Here is a 16586-nt window from a genome sequence, read left to right on the forward strand (position 1 = left end):
CGGGTGCTTTAATTTTGAAAGGTAGTGACAGGAAATAACCGGTAGAATGGTTAAATGAAAAAACGAATAGTAAATAATAACTTATTATAACTTATAATAACTAATAAGTGCGTAGTAATTCTTATAAAGTTGATATAAAGTATCAAAAGGCTTCTATAGTGGCTGACAGGACACAAGGTTTGTTAAAATTTATTTTATTCTGTCATATATATTAGTGGCTATATTTGTTGTCTTAACTATAGTAAAAGTGCTTGTTAGCTCTAGTGCTAATGCTTGCTATTTTTTTCAAAATAAAAGCACTGCGGTTATATTGATTTCTGGTACCTTGACGGTGCTGTCCACAGCTCCGGAGAAGAGGCGTCCTCTGGAGACGGCGAGAGCGGTGACGCTGCCCTGGTGTCTCAGCAGAGTCTGGGTACAGATCATGTTGTCCATGCTCCACACCTAAACAACACACACACATTTTAACTAGGTTTCATGATATGATGTCAGTATTTTAGACACAAACTCAACTTCTATCCCCTCATTTAACGTTTTTGATGACAAACACAGATAGAAAGTGTGTCCTCACCCTGAGTGAGCGGTCGTAGGAGGCGCTGAACACTTTGGTCTGGTCCGGAGTGGAGATGACGGCGAGAGCGTACACTGTTCCCACATGACCTGTCAGGGTCCGCACCTGCTCTTTGGACTCAATGTCCCACACCTGGAGAGGAAACACAAACACCTTCATCATAATCTTAATAGATTTAAAAAAATGTATAAATGCAGAAAAAATTGTCAATATGTACTAGAATCTTAAACTGATTGTTTATGATCAGTTGTTTTTTGGTCTTTTGTTTTTGAGATGATAACATGTACTTGTATGGGTTTTTGTTTGTTTTTTGTTGTTTTATGTGTTTTGTTGGTGTAGGCTACTGAAAACCCATTGTATGTGATGTCAGACCATCTTTTTTTATTTTTATTGTTCAAGTTGGGGGCAGACAAATATAAGACATGTTTTCTTCTTGCTGCTCCTTTCTAATCATGAAGGTGTAGAGTGTCTCTGTACACATTTTGTTGTCCACTTTCATGAAAGGAACAAAATAAATAAATTAAAAACATTTATGTCATTCCTGACCAATGAAACGGATAACACTGACTGAACAACAGGTTATGAAATGATCCTGCCTTTTATTTTATTTTATTTTATTTTTATTTTATTTATTTTTTTAATTTATTTTACTCCACTTTAGTCTTATTTATTTCATTTTAGTACTTATTTTCCATTAGTCTGATGTTTGTTGTCACTGTCCATTTTATTTACTTATTTTCTTTGTCTGTGTGAATGAATGTATGTTCGAGGGGATATAAATGAAAATGTTTGTACGTTTGACATAAAGTTTGATATGCACTTGAAACTTATATTGTTAAAATGTTTTTTAAAATACCTGCGTTACAGCAGTTTGTGTCCAAGAAAGCTTTTTGATTTGTAGTAAGCAGCTGCTTAGAGTAAGTCTTAAATGCATTCATAACGGAAAAGCCCTATGTGATTATAATCTGTATTCTAAAAACATAACGACTAAGTATCATTGGAGCCAGAAACGACCTCATGCCTTGCGAGAGAGGGCGAGACACATTCTACTGTTGCTCATGAGGCAGGAATGAAGAAACGGACGATGAAAATAAAGAACAAAAAAAAAAAGTCCTATGTGTCCGGGGGTGTTGTGTGTGTTTGTCTCCCTTACGTGGATGAGGTTTTCATAGGTGCCACAGACGATGTGGTGGTTGGTGACGGCGATGGAGTAGACGCTGCCGCCGCTGGTCTGCAGGACGTGAACACACTCCAGAGAGCGGATGTCCCAAATCTAAGAAAAAAAACGCACAGTTCAGATCACCCAAAAAAGAAACAAAATGACCAAAAAAAGACACAAATTGACCACAAAATGATAAAAAAAGAAACAAAATGACCAACAAAAGACACAAAATGACCAAAAAAGACACAAATTGACCAAAAAATGACACAAATTGACCAAAAAAAGACACAAAATGACAAAAAAAAGACACAAATTGACAAATAAAAGACACAAATTGACCAAAAAAGACACAAAAGGACCAAAACAAAGACACAGAATGACCAAAAAAGACACAAATTGACCACAAAATGATAAAAAAAAAAAAAGACATAAAATGACCTAAAAAGACATTTTAGACACACACACACACACACACAATATCAGCAGTGGAAAAAGTGAGTTGTTTAACAGCTGCAAGTTGTCAATTTTCGTCTCCATGGCAACACAGAGTGGAGTGATCACTAGTTCAATCGGTTTAGCGGCCCAATCACAATGCAGCACCGAAAACAGGCCACAAAATGCAGTCGAGGGACAGAGAGATGATCTTGTCTGGTCTTTCAAATATCATCTTTGTCTGTCTCTTGTGTGACATATTTTAAATATAGTGTTCACATAAACAGGTATAACATTTGTAGGGTGGGTAAAATGTGTTTTTGTGTCAGTCCCCATCTGCAGCAACACATTCATTTGTTTGTTTGTTTTCTGGTTCTCCAAAGTGGGAAAATGCCGACCATCATCTAATAGGTAACCTCATACAACCCCATTTAAAAAAAAAACTATCCCCTAAGCTGAAGAAAAGATTAAGAATAATGAGCCGACCCAGACAGGGTAATCAGGTCTGCTGAGTCTCTTTGATCTCTTTTAAGTCTTAAAACATACTTTTATTGGAGAGCCTTTCGTGATTTTACGTGAATTTTAACTTTCCTTCAACTGTCTTTTAATTGTACAGAATGATGTCATTTTTTCCCTTTTTATCTGTTGTTTTAATGTCTGTTTTTAACTTGTCTTTGTAAAGCACTTTGTAACATGTGTTTTGAAAAGTGCTCTATAAATAAAGAATATTGTTATTATTATAATTATCGGTAACACTTTACAATAACCATCTAAGTAATGTTTATAGATGGTTTATAAACCAATTATTAACCATTTACAAAGTGCTATACATATTTAATCTTTAAATGTTTTCAACCAATTTCTTAAAGGTATATTAAACATTTCAAAATCATTAACATACTTAATATGGTGTTAAAAATGTTATATTGAGTGCAACTAAAACTATTAATAAACTATTTATTACAATTTAATTGTTAATGGTAAAGTAACTATACTTACATTATTATATCATCTATTCGTCATTAATAAATGATTTAGTGAGTTAAACATTAATAAATTGTGTATTTACAATTCTAAAAGGCCTATATACGGTTTATAAATGATGATTAAACATTAATAATCTATCTGTTTACCATTTATAAATGATGGTTATTGTAAAGTGTTACCTAATTATCTTTAACTCTATGAATCATATATGTGATTTCACTTGATCAACTCAAAAAAACACTACAAACAACAACAAAAATGAATATTCATATTCAAGGGCTTGGGTCAGGATCGGCTTCTTGGTGGGACTATTCTCAATTTTCTGTTTATTTTGGCTTTGTTTTGTTCAGGAAGTAAATAAGAATACACATTTGTTGCAGTACTATTGGTGTTCCTAACATGACGTGATTTAAATATCATGAAATATAACCACTTGGTTTCAAATGTTGCACAAGCCATCATTCTGTCTGTTTCTCTGCCATCCAATTAAGGCTAAACTAGCAACAGAGAATAATTAGCAGTCTGATTATTTACAGCAGAAACTATTAAATAGTGCCAATTATTTTTTATACACGGTACACTGGCTGCCAGTGCACAAGCAAACTAATGAGTCCAGCTTATTAAATATCAAGAATACAAACAAACGTTCATTTATTGCATTTTAAAATAAATCAGCGTAAAAAGAAAGATTTATGATTAAACACTGTTCTGTGAGATTTGCAATTCCTCTGTGTCAAAATAATTTAATTGCCAAAATGTTCAAAGAGATGTTTTCCACTGAATACTGGCAACATTTGTCACAGCAATTTCTGCAGCAAAACATTCTCTAATTGGCTTCTCCAGCTAAGTACTGGACGGAGACTAACTGTTCCACTTATAAGCATCATAAAAAGAAGCAGTTTACTTTATCGCTCCTTTCATCTCTTTCCTCATTCTTCATTCTTCCACAGACTTCATCCCTCAATCCCACCACCACTGTCCTCTCTTCTCTTTCCTTTCTGTCCTTCTCTTTATCTCTCTACAGCGTCCCCGAGGTATTCATTAGTGACCAACTCCAGCAAAACAGACACATAAAGACACACAGAGTACTTTCAACACCGAGGCAGTGAATGAAGATGGCACAAAGTACTTTCTCTATCGACAGGACAGAAGCAATTTACTGACCACTAAATATCCGGACAGCTTTCACTCAGATAGCATCACATAATAGCTAGAAACAGTACATAAAGGCCTTATTACATACTTAACCCTTTGATGCACAACATGGGTCTAAAGTGACCCGATAAGTATGACTTTTTATGTTTTATATATCTTTGCAATAAATTATTTTCATCATTCATTATTCCAGGTTTTCCTTAATTAGTTTGTTTTTGATCATCATACATCCTAATTTTGTGTTTCCTTTATTATTTTTTTTAATAAAATCCCTTTTTGTGTCACTACTCTTCTGGGTGAAAAATGACCCATATCCATTATTTAGTTTTTACATTGAAGTAGCTTGCTAAGCTAACTACTTAACTAACTTCTTGGCTAAGTAGCTTGCTAAGCTAACTACTTAGCTAACTTCTTGCTAAACTAACTTCTTAGCTAACTTCTTGGCTAAGTAGCTTGCTAAGCTAACTTCTTAGCTAAGTATTTATCTAAGTAACTTGCTAAGCTAATTACTTAGCTAACTTCTTGGGCAAGTAGTTAGCTATGTTATAATAAATAAAAACAATTCTTCATAAAGTATGAGAGGCTAAATGGAAATAATGATCTGTTATCAACAAGATATTTAAAGGATACTTGGAATAATCAATCATAAGTTAAGTTTATATCAAAAGATAGAGCACAGAAACACACAGCAAGAATTATATAACATGGGAAATAAATGTTGTGCATTAGAAGGGGTGTCAATATGTTGTGCATCAAAGGGTTAAACACAAACCAGGGCATGTATACAAACGTACTTTTTTAAATGTGCTGATCCTTCTATAAACCATGTAGGTTTTAAAGACAGGTAATGATTTCCTAGTAATAGAATAGTCATTAACATTAAAACAATCTAATGGTTCACGTGACGATGGTTGTGTCTTAAAAATAAATAAATCATTGTTTTCTTCTGCTTGAAATTCCCATCCCTAGTAGGAATATATATTTGGTCTCCTAGAACACCTCTACAAACACAGGCCAGTAGAAATGTTCCACCTTCCTCCAGCTTTTTATATTTTTTCTCCAACTCCAAAATGAACACCAGCTATCTTCCAAATCCCACTCAAATCTGTCAATGGCACATAAATCTGGAGCACCTGCCAAACACAACACTTCCCAATCTTCATTCTGCTAAAACTAAAACTTGTTTAACTGCATCTGATAAGAACAATTATGTTCACAACATCGACAGTCGTGTTGTTTTGTAAAAAAAAACAACAACACATTTATTACAGACCATTTACTCAAGCCCCACCTCACTGTTACTTTTACCATGGTAGTAAGATAGTTAGCCAGATATGCTTGAAGCTTTCTTTGAAGCAAATAAACACATTTTAATCCATTCCTTATGAAAAACATGACGCAACGTTTCACTTCATCAGCTGTGGCCGAACTAACCACTATGCTACTTCGAACCTGTTGTGGAAACATCAGAAAACCAAACACTGGTGTGTCTGTGTTCATTACATCATCAAAAGGTCCACATATGTATAAATAAATGCCTACTACAACAGTATGGACCAAAAATGATCAATAGGATGCCAAAACAATTTTATCATGATGCCAATTTGTAAAAAAAAATCTGAATTTGTCTTTGTGTCTGTGGGCAGGACAACAAGAAAAAGAACTTTTTAAATGCTTGTTTTCTGAATGGAGTTCAAATCCATCAGGGCTATGCTGTGCAGAAGAATATCAACCTTGAGGAACATTTCGTGAGCCAGCTCCACACAGACGTCTCCCTCGGGTTGAAACATTTCAAATTTTACAGGGCAAAACAAAAATCATCTGTCCAAGAGTGTTAAAGGTTAAAGTAGCCAGGGAAATAACTGGAAAACAGCTTTCTTCTGCAGATATCTAAGACTGAAAACTTAAATTCTAGCTAGCTCAACAACACTGTTTCATGTTGGCCATTCTAATGATATGATACTTTTAATACATTGATACTTCTAACTATCAGCTAAATCTTTCTTCTTTGGTTGTTTTGTTTCAGTAACTGCTGTGGTGAATGTCTTCTTGCATGCTGTGTTTGTGTTTACGCTCCTTTACAATTTTCCCTTGAGGGACAATGTCTCGTTCTAACAGAGTTACCAGACTAACTGGATTTCCCCTCTGGGATAAATATAATAATTTTGATTTGATTTGATAAAGATCTGAAACGGAAATACGCAAATTTCACATATTTGCTCCCCATCATTCACTTCTCAACAAGCAAATTCCATTCAAACTCACCATTGCACTTTTGCTCTAGTTCAGGGGTGTCAAACTCAAATACACAATGGGCCAAAATTTAAAACTTGAATAAAATCGCGGGCCAACATTGAACAAATAAACCTTTTAATATATACCAAACATGTTTTGCTTTAACATTAAATATGGAACCAGCAACGCTTATAAACATACAATATATAACTAAATAGTGCAGACATGCAAAATCAAATTTCAAATAAAAAACACATCAATGTCATTAATTTATTAAATAAAAATTAAATAAAAATCCTATGCCTCTTTTCTATTTGCATCCTTCTGTTTTAAATATCAAAATAAACTTTTTCAACAGGTTAATAAATTTAAAAACAAAATAACAATAATAAATCAATCAATTAGCAAGAAAAAGTGCATAAAGAAAAGGTAAAACCTATTGCTTTTTGGGAAGGGGTAGCTGGGAGACAGCTCTAGCTTGAGGTTGCTATGACGACTGTCACAGAGGAGCGTTTCTGGGTCCTGTCCTGATTGACGCGCCAAAACAACAGCAGGGCATTGTGGGATTTGTAGTAATAGCGGTAAATACGCCGTATAATACCAGCGGATCAGCTTTTATAGTACAATAATTATAGAATAATTTGGTATTGCCTCGTGGGTCAAATAAAATTACACTGCGGGCCAAATTTGGCCCGCGGGCCAGAGTTTGACACCCCTGCTCTAGTTAAAAGCTCACTGCTTCAGCATGTGGACACATCCAAAGCTTGATAGGCCTGCTGTGCCAAGTTATAGTTGCTAAGCTACAATTGGACAAAACATGCATTTGAACTGTGTGTATGTTTAGGACTCATGCCTTCATACCTTGATAGTCTGATAAGAGCCACTGTACAGGTGGTTCTGGGAGGCCACCAGTGCTCTGACCCAGTGATTCAGACCCGTCAGCTCCTTCTTCAGCTTCAGCTCCGTTCCCACAATGTCCCAAACCTACACAAAAACACACACATACACTACTGGTCAAAAGTTTTAGAACACACCAACTTTTCCAGAATTTAATTGAAAATGATGCAGTTTAATGTCTCAGTGTACTCTGAAATTAATGCACATTTGCAACATTTAAAATTCTTTATTGAGCATGATAGTGTTTTTGTTGGACTAAAGGACTAAAAAAAGACACAAAATGACAAAAAAAAGACACAAAATGACAAAAAAAGAAACCAAGAGACACAAAATGACTAAAAAAAGACACAAAATGACAAAAAAAAAAAAAAAAAAGACTAACAAAGACATGAAAAGAATTCAAAAATGGACAAAATAGCCCAAGACTCCATAGAGTTAAGTTGTTAACCCATTTCTTGTTCCCTGAAAAAGGCCTACTTGTATAATTCTGAAATGTACATTATCTTTCAGTTTTGGTTAAGCTTACCTTTTTTTATTTACCTCTGGCAGTTCACCACTTACCTTTGGACCCTTTCAAGCTGTTCATTTGACTTGAACTGCTTGAATTTCAATAAAAAACTGGAAAAATTGGGGTGTTCTAAAACTTTTGACCGGTAGTGTACATACATATGGTTTACAAGAATTCTGAAAACTTAAACTGAAAACTTTAATAACTTCAAGAATAACTTCAAGAATAACAGTTGCACTTTTGGCACGACTTCTATTGCAAAAAGTTTCTATTACAGAAACAATTCCTGGTTTATCTCAGTGTGTTTCTGTTGTAACTTGAGTAATTTAATTGTGCTTTCACTGCATGTTTAAATACCTGACGCATGACTCAGTGACACACACACACACACACTCACAGACACACACACTCACAGACACATGCTGTACATTGAGCCGAGCTGGGACGGATAAATGTGCATAAAGTGCATGATGTCAGCTGAAACAGAGGGAAGCTGGGTGACGGGAGGAGGAGGCACTCGAGTTGGGTAAGAAAGGAAAGTCCCTGTTTAAGAGGACTGACATCACTCACACACACACACACAGAGCACCACTGTAACCATGGTAACAAAGACAAGGCTACAGCCATGGCTCCTTACTGCCTGTCCTCCTCTCTTCACATCTATAAACTCGTCTTCTGAGTCAAAACTAACCGTCACTTGAATGCTGACACTATGATTTAGATTTTTTTAATCCCACTGACTTATCCACCAAACTTTTATTACAAATCTCAGCTGTAAAGTTACACAAAGCAACATAAAACAACTTCTTACAATAATAGACTGATTTCTAACCTTTCAAACCCACAGTATTAACCAATACTGTCTCAATAAACCCGCTTCCTTTGTGGTTTTAGGTTTTACTTCTTGATCTCAGAGCTTTGGCATGGTTTCCTTTTGAGTTTTTACAGTACTAATTTTGTACATTATGATAAGAACTTGTTCCGACTCTTCCTCAGTTAGAGCTGGCGTTCCGCAAGGCTCCACCCTAGGTCCTCTTTTCCTCTATATGTTACAATAACGTGATAATATTTGTCATTATAGGCTCCATTTACTTTGCCATGCTGATAATGGATCTTGTTAAAAGTACATCAAAATGTATTGTTTTTCCTTACTATAAGTTGTATTGTTTTTCCTTAGTATAAGTATTATTGTTATTGCAATGCATACAGTGTCCTTCATGTACATGTTCTGTACTATCAGTGCTCAATAAAAATAAATGTCAAAAAAAAAAAAAAAGTACATCAAAAGTAACGTAGCTGCATTTCAACTCAACATTTAACTTAAACAGCTATCTCACAAATTCTCTGATTATGTCGTGGTTATAGTAGTATTAGCCTTGCTAATGTTTTCTTAACATAAAGAAAACATTAGCATTAAGTTAGCTGGCACTTGATGACTCAGGAGATCAACTTATGATGTAATTGTCACCAACATTAGTAACATTAAACACCAGTCCCAGAGTGCTAATGTCAATAAGGTTTTAGTCAGCAACTATATAGAATTGCAATTTAGAAGAAAAACAAGTACACTGTAAATAAATCTTAATGTTACATCCAAATTGTGATGGCTAGTGTTGGTAAAAACAAAACAACTCAAATAATTCATAGCCACTGTTTTCAATGTTATATAGTCTATTTTTCTCAATTATTATGTATGTTACTACTTCTGTTGTTTTAATGAATGTAAAGTGAGTTTATTATTATTATTTTTTTATTTTTTTATTTGAGGCACATTCATTTGAGTCTGTGTATCATTTTAAAAAACTTTTAAAAACCCACTTGTACAGACTGGCATTTGTGCAATGATTTCTAACGTTCTTACACATATTTTTTAATTTTGTATCCTATTATTTTTGCTTGTTCACTGTTTTTGATGATATTTTTGTTTTAACTGTTGTTTTGCCTCCATGATAATGTACTTTGTAAAGCACCTTGTAACCCTGGTTTTGAAAGGTGCTATAGAAATATAGTAATAAATAAATAAATATTATAATGTACATTAAATAAACCTTGACTTCAGTGGAAAATAAACTGACTGTGCGGCTGTGCAGACAGTTTTTAAAGTGATAAAAGGACACAACATATCCTGGATAAAGCGTGTACATGTGTGTACCTTAATGGCCTTGAGGGAGCCGCTGAACAACATGTTGTGGGAGGAAACCAGTGTGCATACTGGGTTGTCATGGGCACGGATAGTATTGACTTTCTGCAGGGTCTGGATGTCCCACACCTACGCAAAATGCACACAGAAAGATAAAAAAAAAGACAAAAAAACACATTATTCATCATATATGAACACAATTCAAACAGTTTTGCAGGTTTGCCCTTAAAAAGAGGAAGCAGGGAAGTGAATGTTACTTACGATGATGGTGCAGTCTGCAGAGCCGCTGTACAGCCTGTTGCTATGGAGACAGAAAATATCAACGCGTCATACTTGGGGGGAGGATTGGCAATTCCCAGTTGACATGTATCTTATAATCACACCATGTTTCTTTATGTGTGTGTGTGTATTTACTTACCCCTGGATACACAGCGCCAGTACGATGCCATCATGACCCTCAAGGGTTTTCTGACACTTGTAGGTGGTGCAGGTGTCCCACACCTAAGGAGAAAGATTAACATACTGCTAAAAGACAAAAAAAAAAAAAACCTCGTGTTCAAGTGCATCTTTAGGCCTCTTAAAATCTAAATCTATGCACTAAATCTACGCACGACACTTTGCTATGTTATTAATATTATTATTATTATTATTATTATATATACTGTTGCTGCTATTACTATTATTACTATATACTGTAATATACTACTATTATTATTATTATACCGGCCTTATTTATTTATTATTATTATTATTATATATTATATATCATATTGTTTTACTTATAATTACTTTATTTATATTTTTCATTTTATTTTTATATTGTTTATCTATTATTACATATTATATTATATACTTTACTATTATTATTATTATATACCGTCTAGTCACTATAGCATTGTTGCATCATATCACCAGTTTAATTATTACCATCATCTTGCCAACCATCCTACTAACTGATGTTCTTTTTTTAATTTCTTAAGTGTCCTTGTTCTATTCTGTGTTTTTTTTTCTATTGTTGTTTTTATTTATGCTACCTCAGTATTTTATTCTATTGTATTTTATTGTACTTGAATACCGGACTGCTGTGACAACCGAATTTCCCTTCGGGGATGAATAAAGTAATCTATCTATCTATTAAGGCTTTTTTCAGTTCATGTCCCCTAAGGAAGTTTTATTTTTGAATAAGTGTATTTCCAGTTGGCTTCAAAGGCTTTTTTTTATTTTTATTATTGCCAAAACTATACCATATATCCTAAGCAGAAACTGAAAATTATTACTGAAAAAAATAATAATATTTAAGCTTAAAATAGTGATATTTCACATAATAACTTAATTCTACAAAACATAAACCATTTGCACGAACTATACTCTGGAAAAGCATTAAATTCTGTGTTCCTTAGTGCAACTGAGAAGCCAGAAATTTAATTTGTCATCTGACAAAAATTCAGCGAATAGTGACTGAACTGCTGCTGTTTACACAGAGCAGAGAGGAGTGGACAAGAGAGGTTGTATAAAATGTGAAAATAGCTCAATATCTATAGCACGTTAAGCAAATTTTTTGCCATTGTTGGCAACACTTGTGGGCAATAGGGAAATGTATTAAATGTATGTATTTTTTTACTTTGTTTTATGAATAATGGGCATCTATTCCATTGCACAGAAGACATTTTTGGGTTCTCCTCACTTCTAAACATGATTGTGTGGTTTCCAAAGAGGTGCAGGGCTTATGTATTGCAGTGAAAAATTAGGCCACAGTTAGTAAAATGAGAAAGGAGCAAAAAAACTTTGGGTTCAGAAGGTTAAAACAAATCCATAATTGTGGATTTCCAATACAAAAAAAAAGGTAGAGGGCAGTAAAATTTCTCTCAAAGGAAGTGGGTGAAGGCTGTGTTCAGGCCAAAAATAGCACTGCGTCATAAAATGATTTATTATTGTGGGTGTGTTGCTGGAGATACTCTGGAAAAGTTTGAGTAACACATCCATGAGTCTGAAGCAAGGTTATTATAGTCAACGAAAACTAACGAAATAATGAAAACTAAAATTGAAAAAACATTTTCGTTAACTGAAATAAAAATAAAAACAAGAGTTTTTTCAAAAACGATAACTAACTGAAACTGTATTGTGTGGTTACAAAACTAACTAAAACTAACTAAAATTATAGTGAAAATGTCCTTAGTTTTCGTCTTTGTCAACTTTTTTCATACATAATTCAGTGTTTCTATTTCAACATGCAGGAACACATGGTGAATATGTTTACTGAGACTGGGATGTTTACACTAGAACCAAAATACAAAATACCCAGAACTGTAAGAGTTAGATTAGATTAGATTTGACTTTATTAATCCCACAGCGGGGAAATTTCTTTGTTACAGCTGCAGAAAATCACACAATTTTAAGATAAGATAAAAAAACAATCTAAGAAAAAACATTTAACAATATACAAAATAATAATAATAATATACTATATACAACTTAGTGCAAATTAAGTGGAGAATGTGCAGAGTGCAGATTATATGCAAAAATGTTCAGATTGTGCAGTTAATAATCTTATTGGTGCTAAGATGGATAAACCAAAGGAAATGAAGGCACATACCCATTACAAAAAAAGTAAAACTAACACTAAAACTAATAAAAACTAAACTAAAACTAAGCATTTTCAAAAAATTAAAACTAAACTAAAACTAAGCATTTTCAAAAAATAAAAACTAAACTAAAACTAGCAAACTCACTCTTAAAACTAACTAAAACTAACTGAATATGAAAACAAAAATTCACAACGAAATTAAAACTAAAACTAATGAAAAATCCAAAACTATTTTTTTTTTCTCTCTGTTATTTCTTTCTTTTCTCCTTATTGTTGTATAGATTTATGATGATTTTAAACTCTAAGCTATATTTATACAGGGTTTATTATTTATTTTTTATTTTTCTCAGGGTAAATGTATATTGTAATTGTTTGTAATTTTATTCTATTTTGTAGATGGTGTAATTGTATATTGGATTTTTATAGTATTGTGATTTTGTATGTAGTTGTAAAAGCCCAACTAGGGACAGGAGTTGAAAATTAGCTGAAGCTATAAATCTCTGTATGCAGCACATCAGATGCATGTCCTGTATCTATGCTAACTGCATTGTCCCTATCAAATAAAAATAAATTCAAATTCAAATTATAACCTTGGTCTGAAGCAAGGTTATAATAGTTTTGTATTTTTCATTAGTTTTAGTTTTAATTTCGTTGTGAATTTTTGTTTTCAAATTCAGTTAGTTTTAGTTAGTTTTTAGAGTGAGTTTTCTAGTTTTAGTTTAGTTTTTATTTTTGGAAAATGCTTAGTTTTAGTTTAGTTTTTATTAGTTTTAGTGTTAGTTTTAGTTTTTTTGTAATGGGCTATGTGTTGGGTGCCAGATTCAAAGAGGTCATAATAAATGTTTCCTTTATTTCCTTTGGTTTATCATCTCAGCCCCAATAAGGTTATTAACTCTTACAGTTCTGGGTGTTTTGAATTTTGTTTTGAGTGTAGACATCCCAGTCTCAGTAAACATATTCACCATGTGTTGCATGTTCAAATAGAAACACTGAATTATGAATGAAAAAAGTTGACAAAAACGAAGACTAAGGACATTTTCACTATAATTTTAGTTAGTTTTGAAACCACACAATACAGTTTCAGTTAGTTATCGTTTTTTTAAAAACTCTAGTTTTTATTTTTATTTCAGTTAACGAAAATCTTTTTTCAATTCTAGTTTTCGTTATTTCGTTAGTTTTCGTTAACTATAATAACCTTGGTCTGAAGGCCCTCCACTAGGTCAGCAAACAAGTAAATACGACTTGTAGGATGCTTCTTCTTTTTTTTTGACGCAGTGCTATTTCATTTTTATTTGTGTGTGTGTGTTGTTGTTACCTTGATGGTTTTATCTGAGGATCCAGAGAAGAGCAAGTCTCCAGTGGAGTAGACACACAGACACCAGACGGGACCCTGGTGGCCAACAAATGTCCCCTTACACTTGAAGATCTGCTGGGGGTCGTATGCTACACACAGGCACAGAGACGGGTAAGACTGGATATGTATCTTTCATTGGAAGCTAAACAAGATAGGAGTATATTTGAAGCGGAAACAGGATGATTTAAAAAGGGACGGAGAGGTAGATGACGACAGGAGGAAGGAGGAAGAGAGAGTAGATTTTGAATTTCAAGTCAGCAGAAACCTTAATGATCACGTCAATCAAAGTTTGTTCCAGCAAGTGTTTATCAAATGTTTTCCTCCACTGAGAGAGGTGAAGAAAAAAGACAAAAAAAGGAGGACAGACAGATACTTACAGCCCAGGATTCCCATGTTGAGCCTGGCGTTGATGTGGGACAACTCGTCCTGCAGAACGACAGACAACAGCATAGTTTAATTTTGTATCTTTTGGTGTCTTTTTTTGGTAATTTTGTGTCTTTTTTTGGTAATTTTGTGTCTTTTTTTAGTCATTCTGTGTCTTATGGTGTCTTTTTTGGTCATTTTGTGTCTTTTTTTTGTCAATTTGTGTCTTTTTTTAGTCCTTTAGTCCAACATAAAATGTGATTTTGAATCTTTTTTTAATTTTCAAAACACTATCATGCTCAATAAAGAATTTTAAATGTTGCAAATGTGCATTAATTTCAGAGTACACTGAGACATTAAACTGCATCATTTTCAATTAAATTCTGGAAAAGTTGGTGTGTTCTAAAACTTTTGACCAGTAGTGTATACCAAACATGTTTTGCTTTAACATTAAATATGGAACCAGCAACGCTTATAAACATACAATATATAACTAAATAGTGCAGACATGCAAATCAAATTTCAAATAAAAAAACACATCAATGTCATTAATTTATTAAATAAAAATTAAATAAAAATCGTATGCCTCTTTTCTATTTGCATCCTTCTGATTTAAATATCAAAATAAACTTTTTCAACAGGTTAATAAATTCTGCCTTTCTTTTCTCCATTTTTGGGAAGGGGTAGCTGGGAGACAGCTCTAGCTTGAGGTTGCTATGACGACTGTCACAGAGGAGCGTTTCTGGGTCCTGTCCTGATTGACGCGCCAAAACAACAGCAGGGCATTGTGGGATTTGTAGTATTATCTGTAAATGCGCCGTATAATACCGGCGGGTCAGCTTTTATAGTACAATAATAATATAATAATTTGGTCTCTTTGCAAGGTGCACACACACTTACATTAAGCATGGAAGCATCTCTACGAAATTCCATCAGGTCCTCACTCAGTTTACTCTGGTTCTCGTCCAACACATCTGAAATACACACACACACACACACACACACAAACACAGGCATAATGACTTTGAAGTACGCTGTGTTCCATTAGGGTCATTAAACTTTCTACAGTCAATATTTCACATCAATATTTATCCATCAGCAGCTAGAAGGTCTTAAAATCATGTTTTAAGTGTAGAGAACTGCAGAGTGAGACGTGAGCTGATAAAAAAAAAAAAAAAACAGGCAACTGGAGAAGCACAAACTCAGCTTTCTCTCCCCCGATTATGAAAATGCTAAAATGCTGAAGCTGTTGACTACAGATCTATTCTTTCCATTCTCATGATCGTTTGTTGCTGTCTGTTCCAGATAGATAGATAGATAGATAGATAGATAGATAGATAGATAGATAGATAGATAGATAGATAGATAGATAGATAGATAGATAGAAAGATTTTGTAACGGTTTTGTATTTGCTGCTGCCTATCATGGCCAGGTCTCCCTTGCAAAAGAGGTTCTTAATATCAATGGGATCTTCTTGGTTATATAAAGATTATAATAATAATAATAATGAGATCGCTTCTGAAGTGGTGATATTCATACATTAACTTGCTTTTAATAGGTTCTATATGTAACTCACTTTTAGAAGCCAACTGAAGACATTTTTATTTGTTAAGGCTTTTGATTAATTGTTTCGGGACTGCTATGGTTGTTTAAATTGCTGTTGTTTTGGTCTTTGTATGTACATTTTTATGTTATGTGTATGATTTTTATGTGAAGCACTTTGTGACTTCTGTCTGTGAAAGGTGCTATATAAATAAAGTTTTACTTTACTTTACTTTACTTTACTTTACATGTAACTGTAAAATCCTTATTATTAATGACGTCTGAGTCTGTCAGTCAGCATCAAATAAGTCTAAAAATTCGACACAGGGGTCTGAAAGGGGCTAAATACTAACAACAACATAACTGCTGGGGGGAAAAATGCTTTTGGAGAAATATCGCCTTGTGAAAGTTACAATGAGAATTTGCTCAGAGTTCAGCATATTGACCAACTGACAGAAATGTTGCAGCCTTTTCTGAATAAGCAGAAAAAATTGGAAGAACTTCTTCTCTACTGTGTCTTACCAAATTTGAGCTCCAGGTTCTTTTCTAGCTGATCCAACTTCTCAGATAGTTTGCCCAACATGGAGCGCAGGAAAGCAATATCTTGGTCCTTTTGGGCCAGAGTCAGCTGCATCTCATGGAACCTAGACAGGGTC

The 16586-nt window shown here is 33.8% G+C and overlaps 1 protein-coding gene across 2 annotated transcripts in view; it reads right to left on the bottom strand.

Moving 5' to 3' along the window:
- traf7 (TNF receptor-associated factor 7) overlaps positions 1-16586 on the bottom strand; it is a 30940-nt gene that overhangs the window by 2256 nt on the left and 12098 nt on the right. For both annotated transcript variants that reach the window (XM_059348524.1, XM_059348525.1), the window contains exons 11-21: positions 16453-16574; positions 15289-15362; positions 14403-14451; positions 13987-14114; positions 10506-10588; positions 10349-10388; positions 10100-10216; positions 7404-7526; positions 1725-1844; positions 572-703; positions 325-444 (exon numbers count right to left, since the gene is read on the bottom strand). In XM_059348524.1, coding sequence (XP_059204507.1) covers positions 325-444; positions 572-703; positions 1725-1844; positions 7404-7526; positions 10100-10216; positions 10349-10388; positions 10506-10588; positions 13987-14114; positions 14403-14451; positions 15289-15362; positions 16453-16574 — 1108 coding nt within the window. The remainder of the gene's footprint in view (positions 1-324; positions 445-571; positions 704-1724; positions 1845-7403; positions 7527-10099; positions 10217-10348; positions 10389-10505; positions 10589-13986; positions 14115-14402; positions 14452-15288; positions 15363-16452; positions 16575-16586) is intronic.

This window comes from Centropristis striata, chromosome 13 (genome assembly GCF_030273125.1).
Source record: "Centropristis striata isolate RG_2023a ecotype Rhode Island chromosome 13, C.striata_1.0, whole genome shotgun sequence".
In the NCBI taxonomy this organism is placed as follows: domain Eukaryota; kingdom Metazoa; phylum Chordata; class Actinopteri; order Perciformes; family Serranidae; genus Centropristis; species Centropristis striata.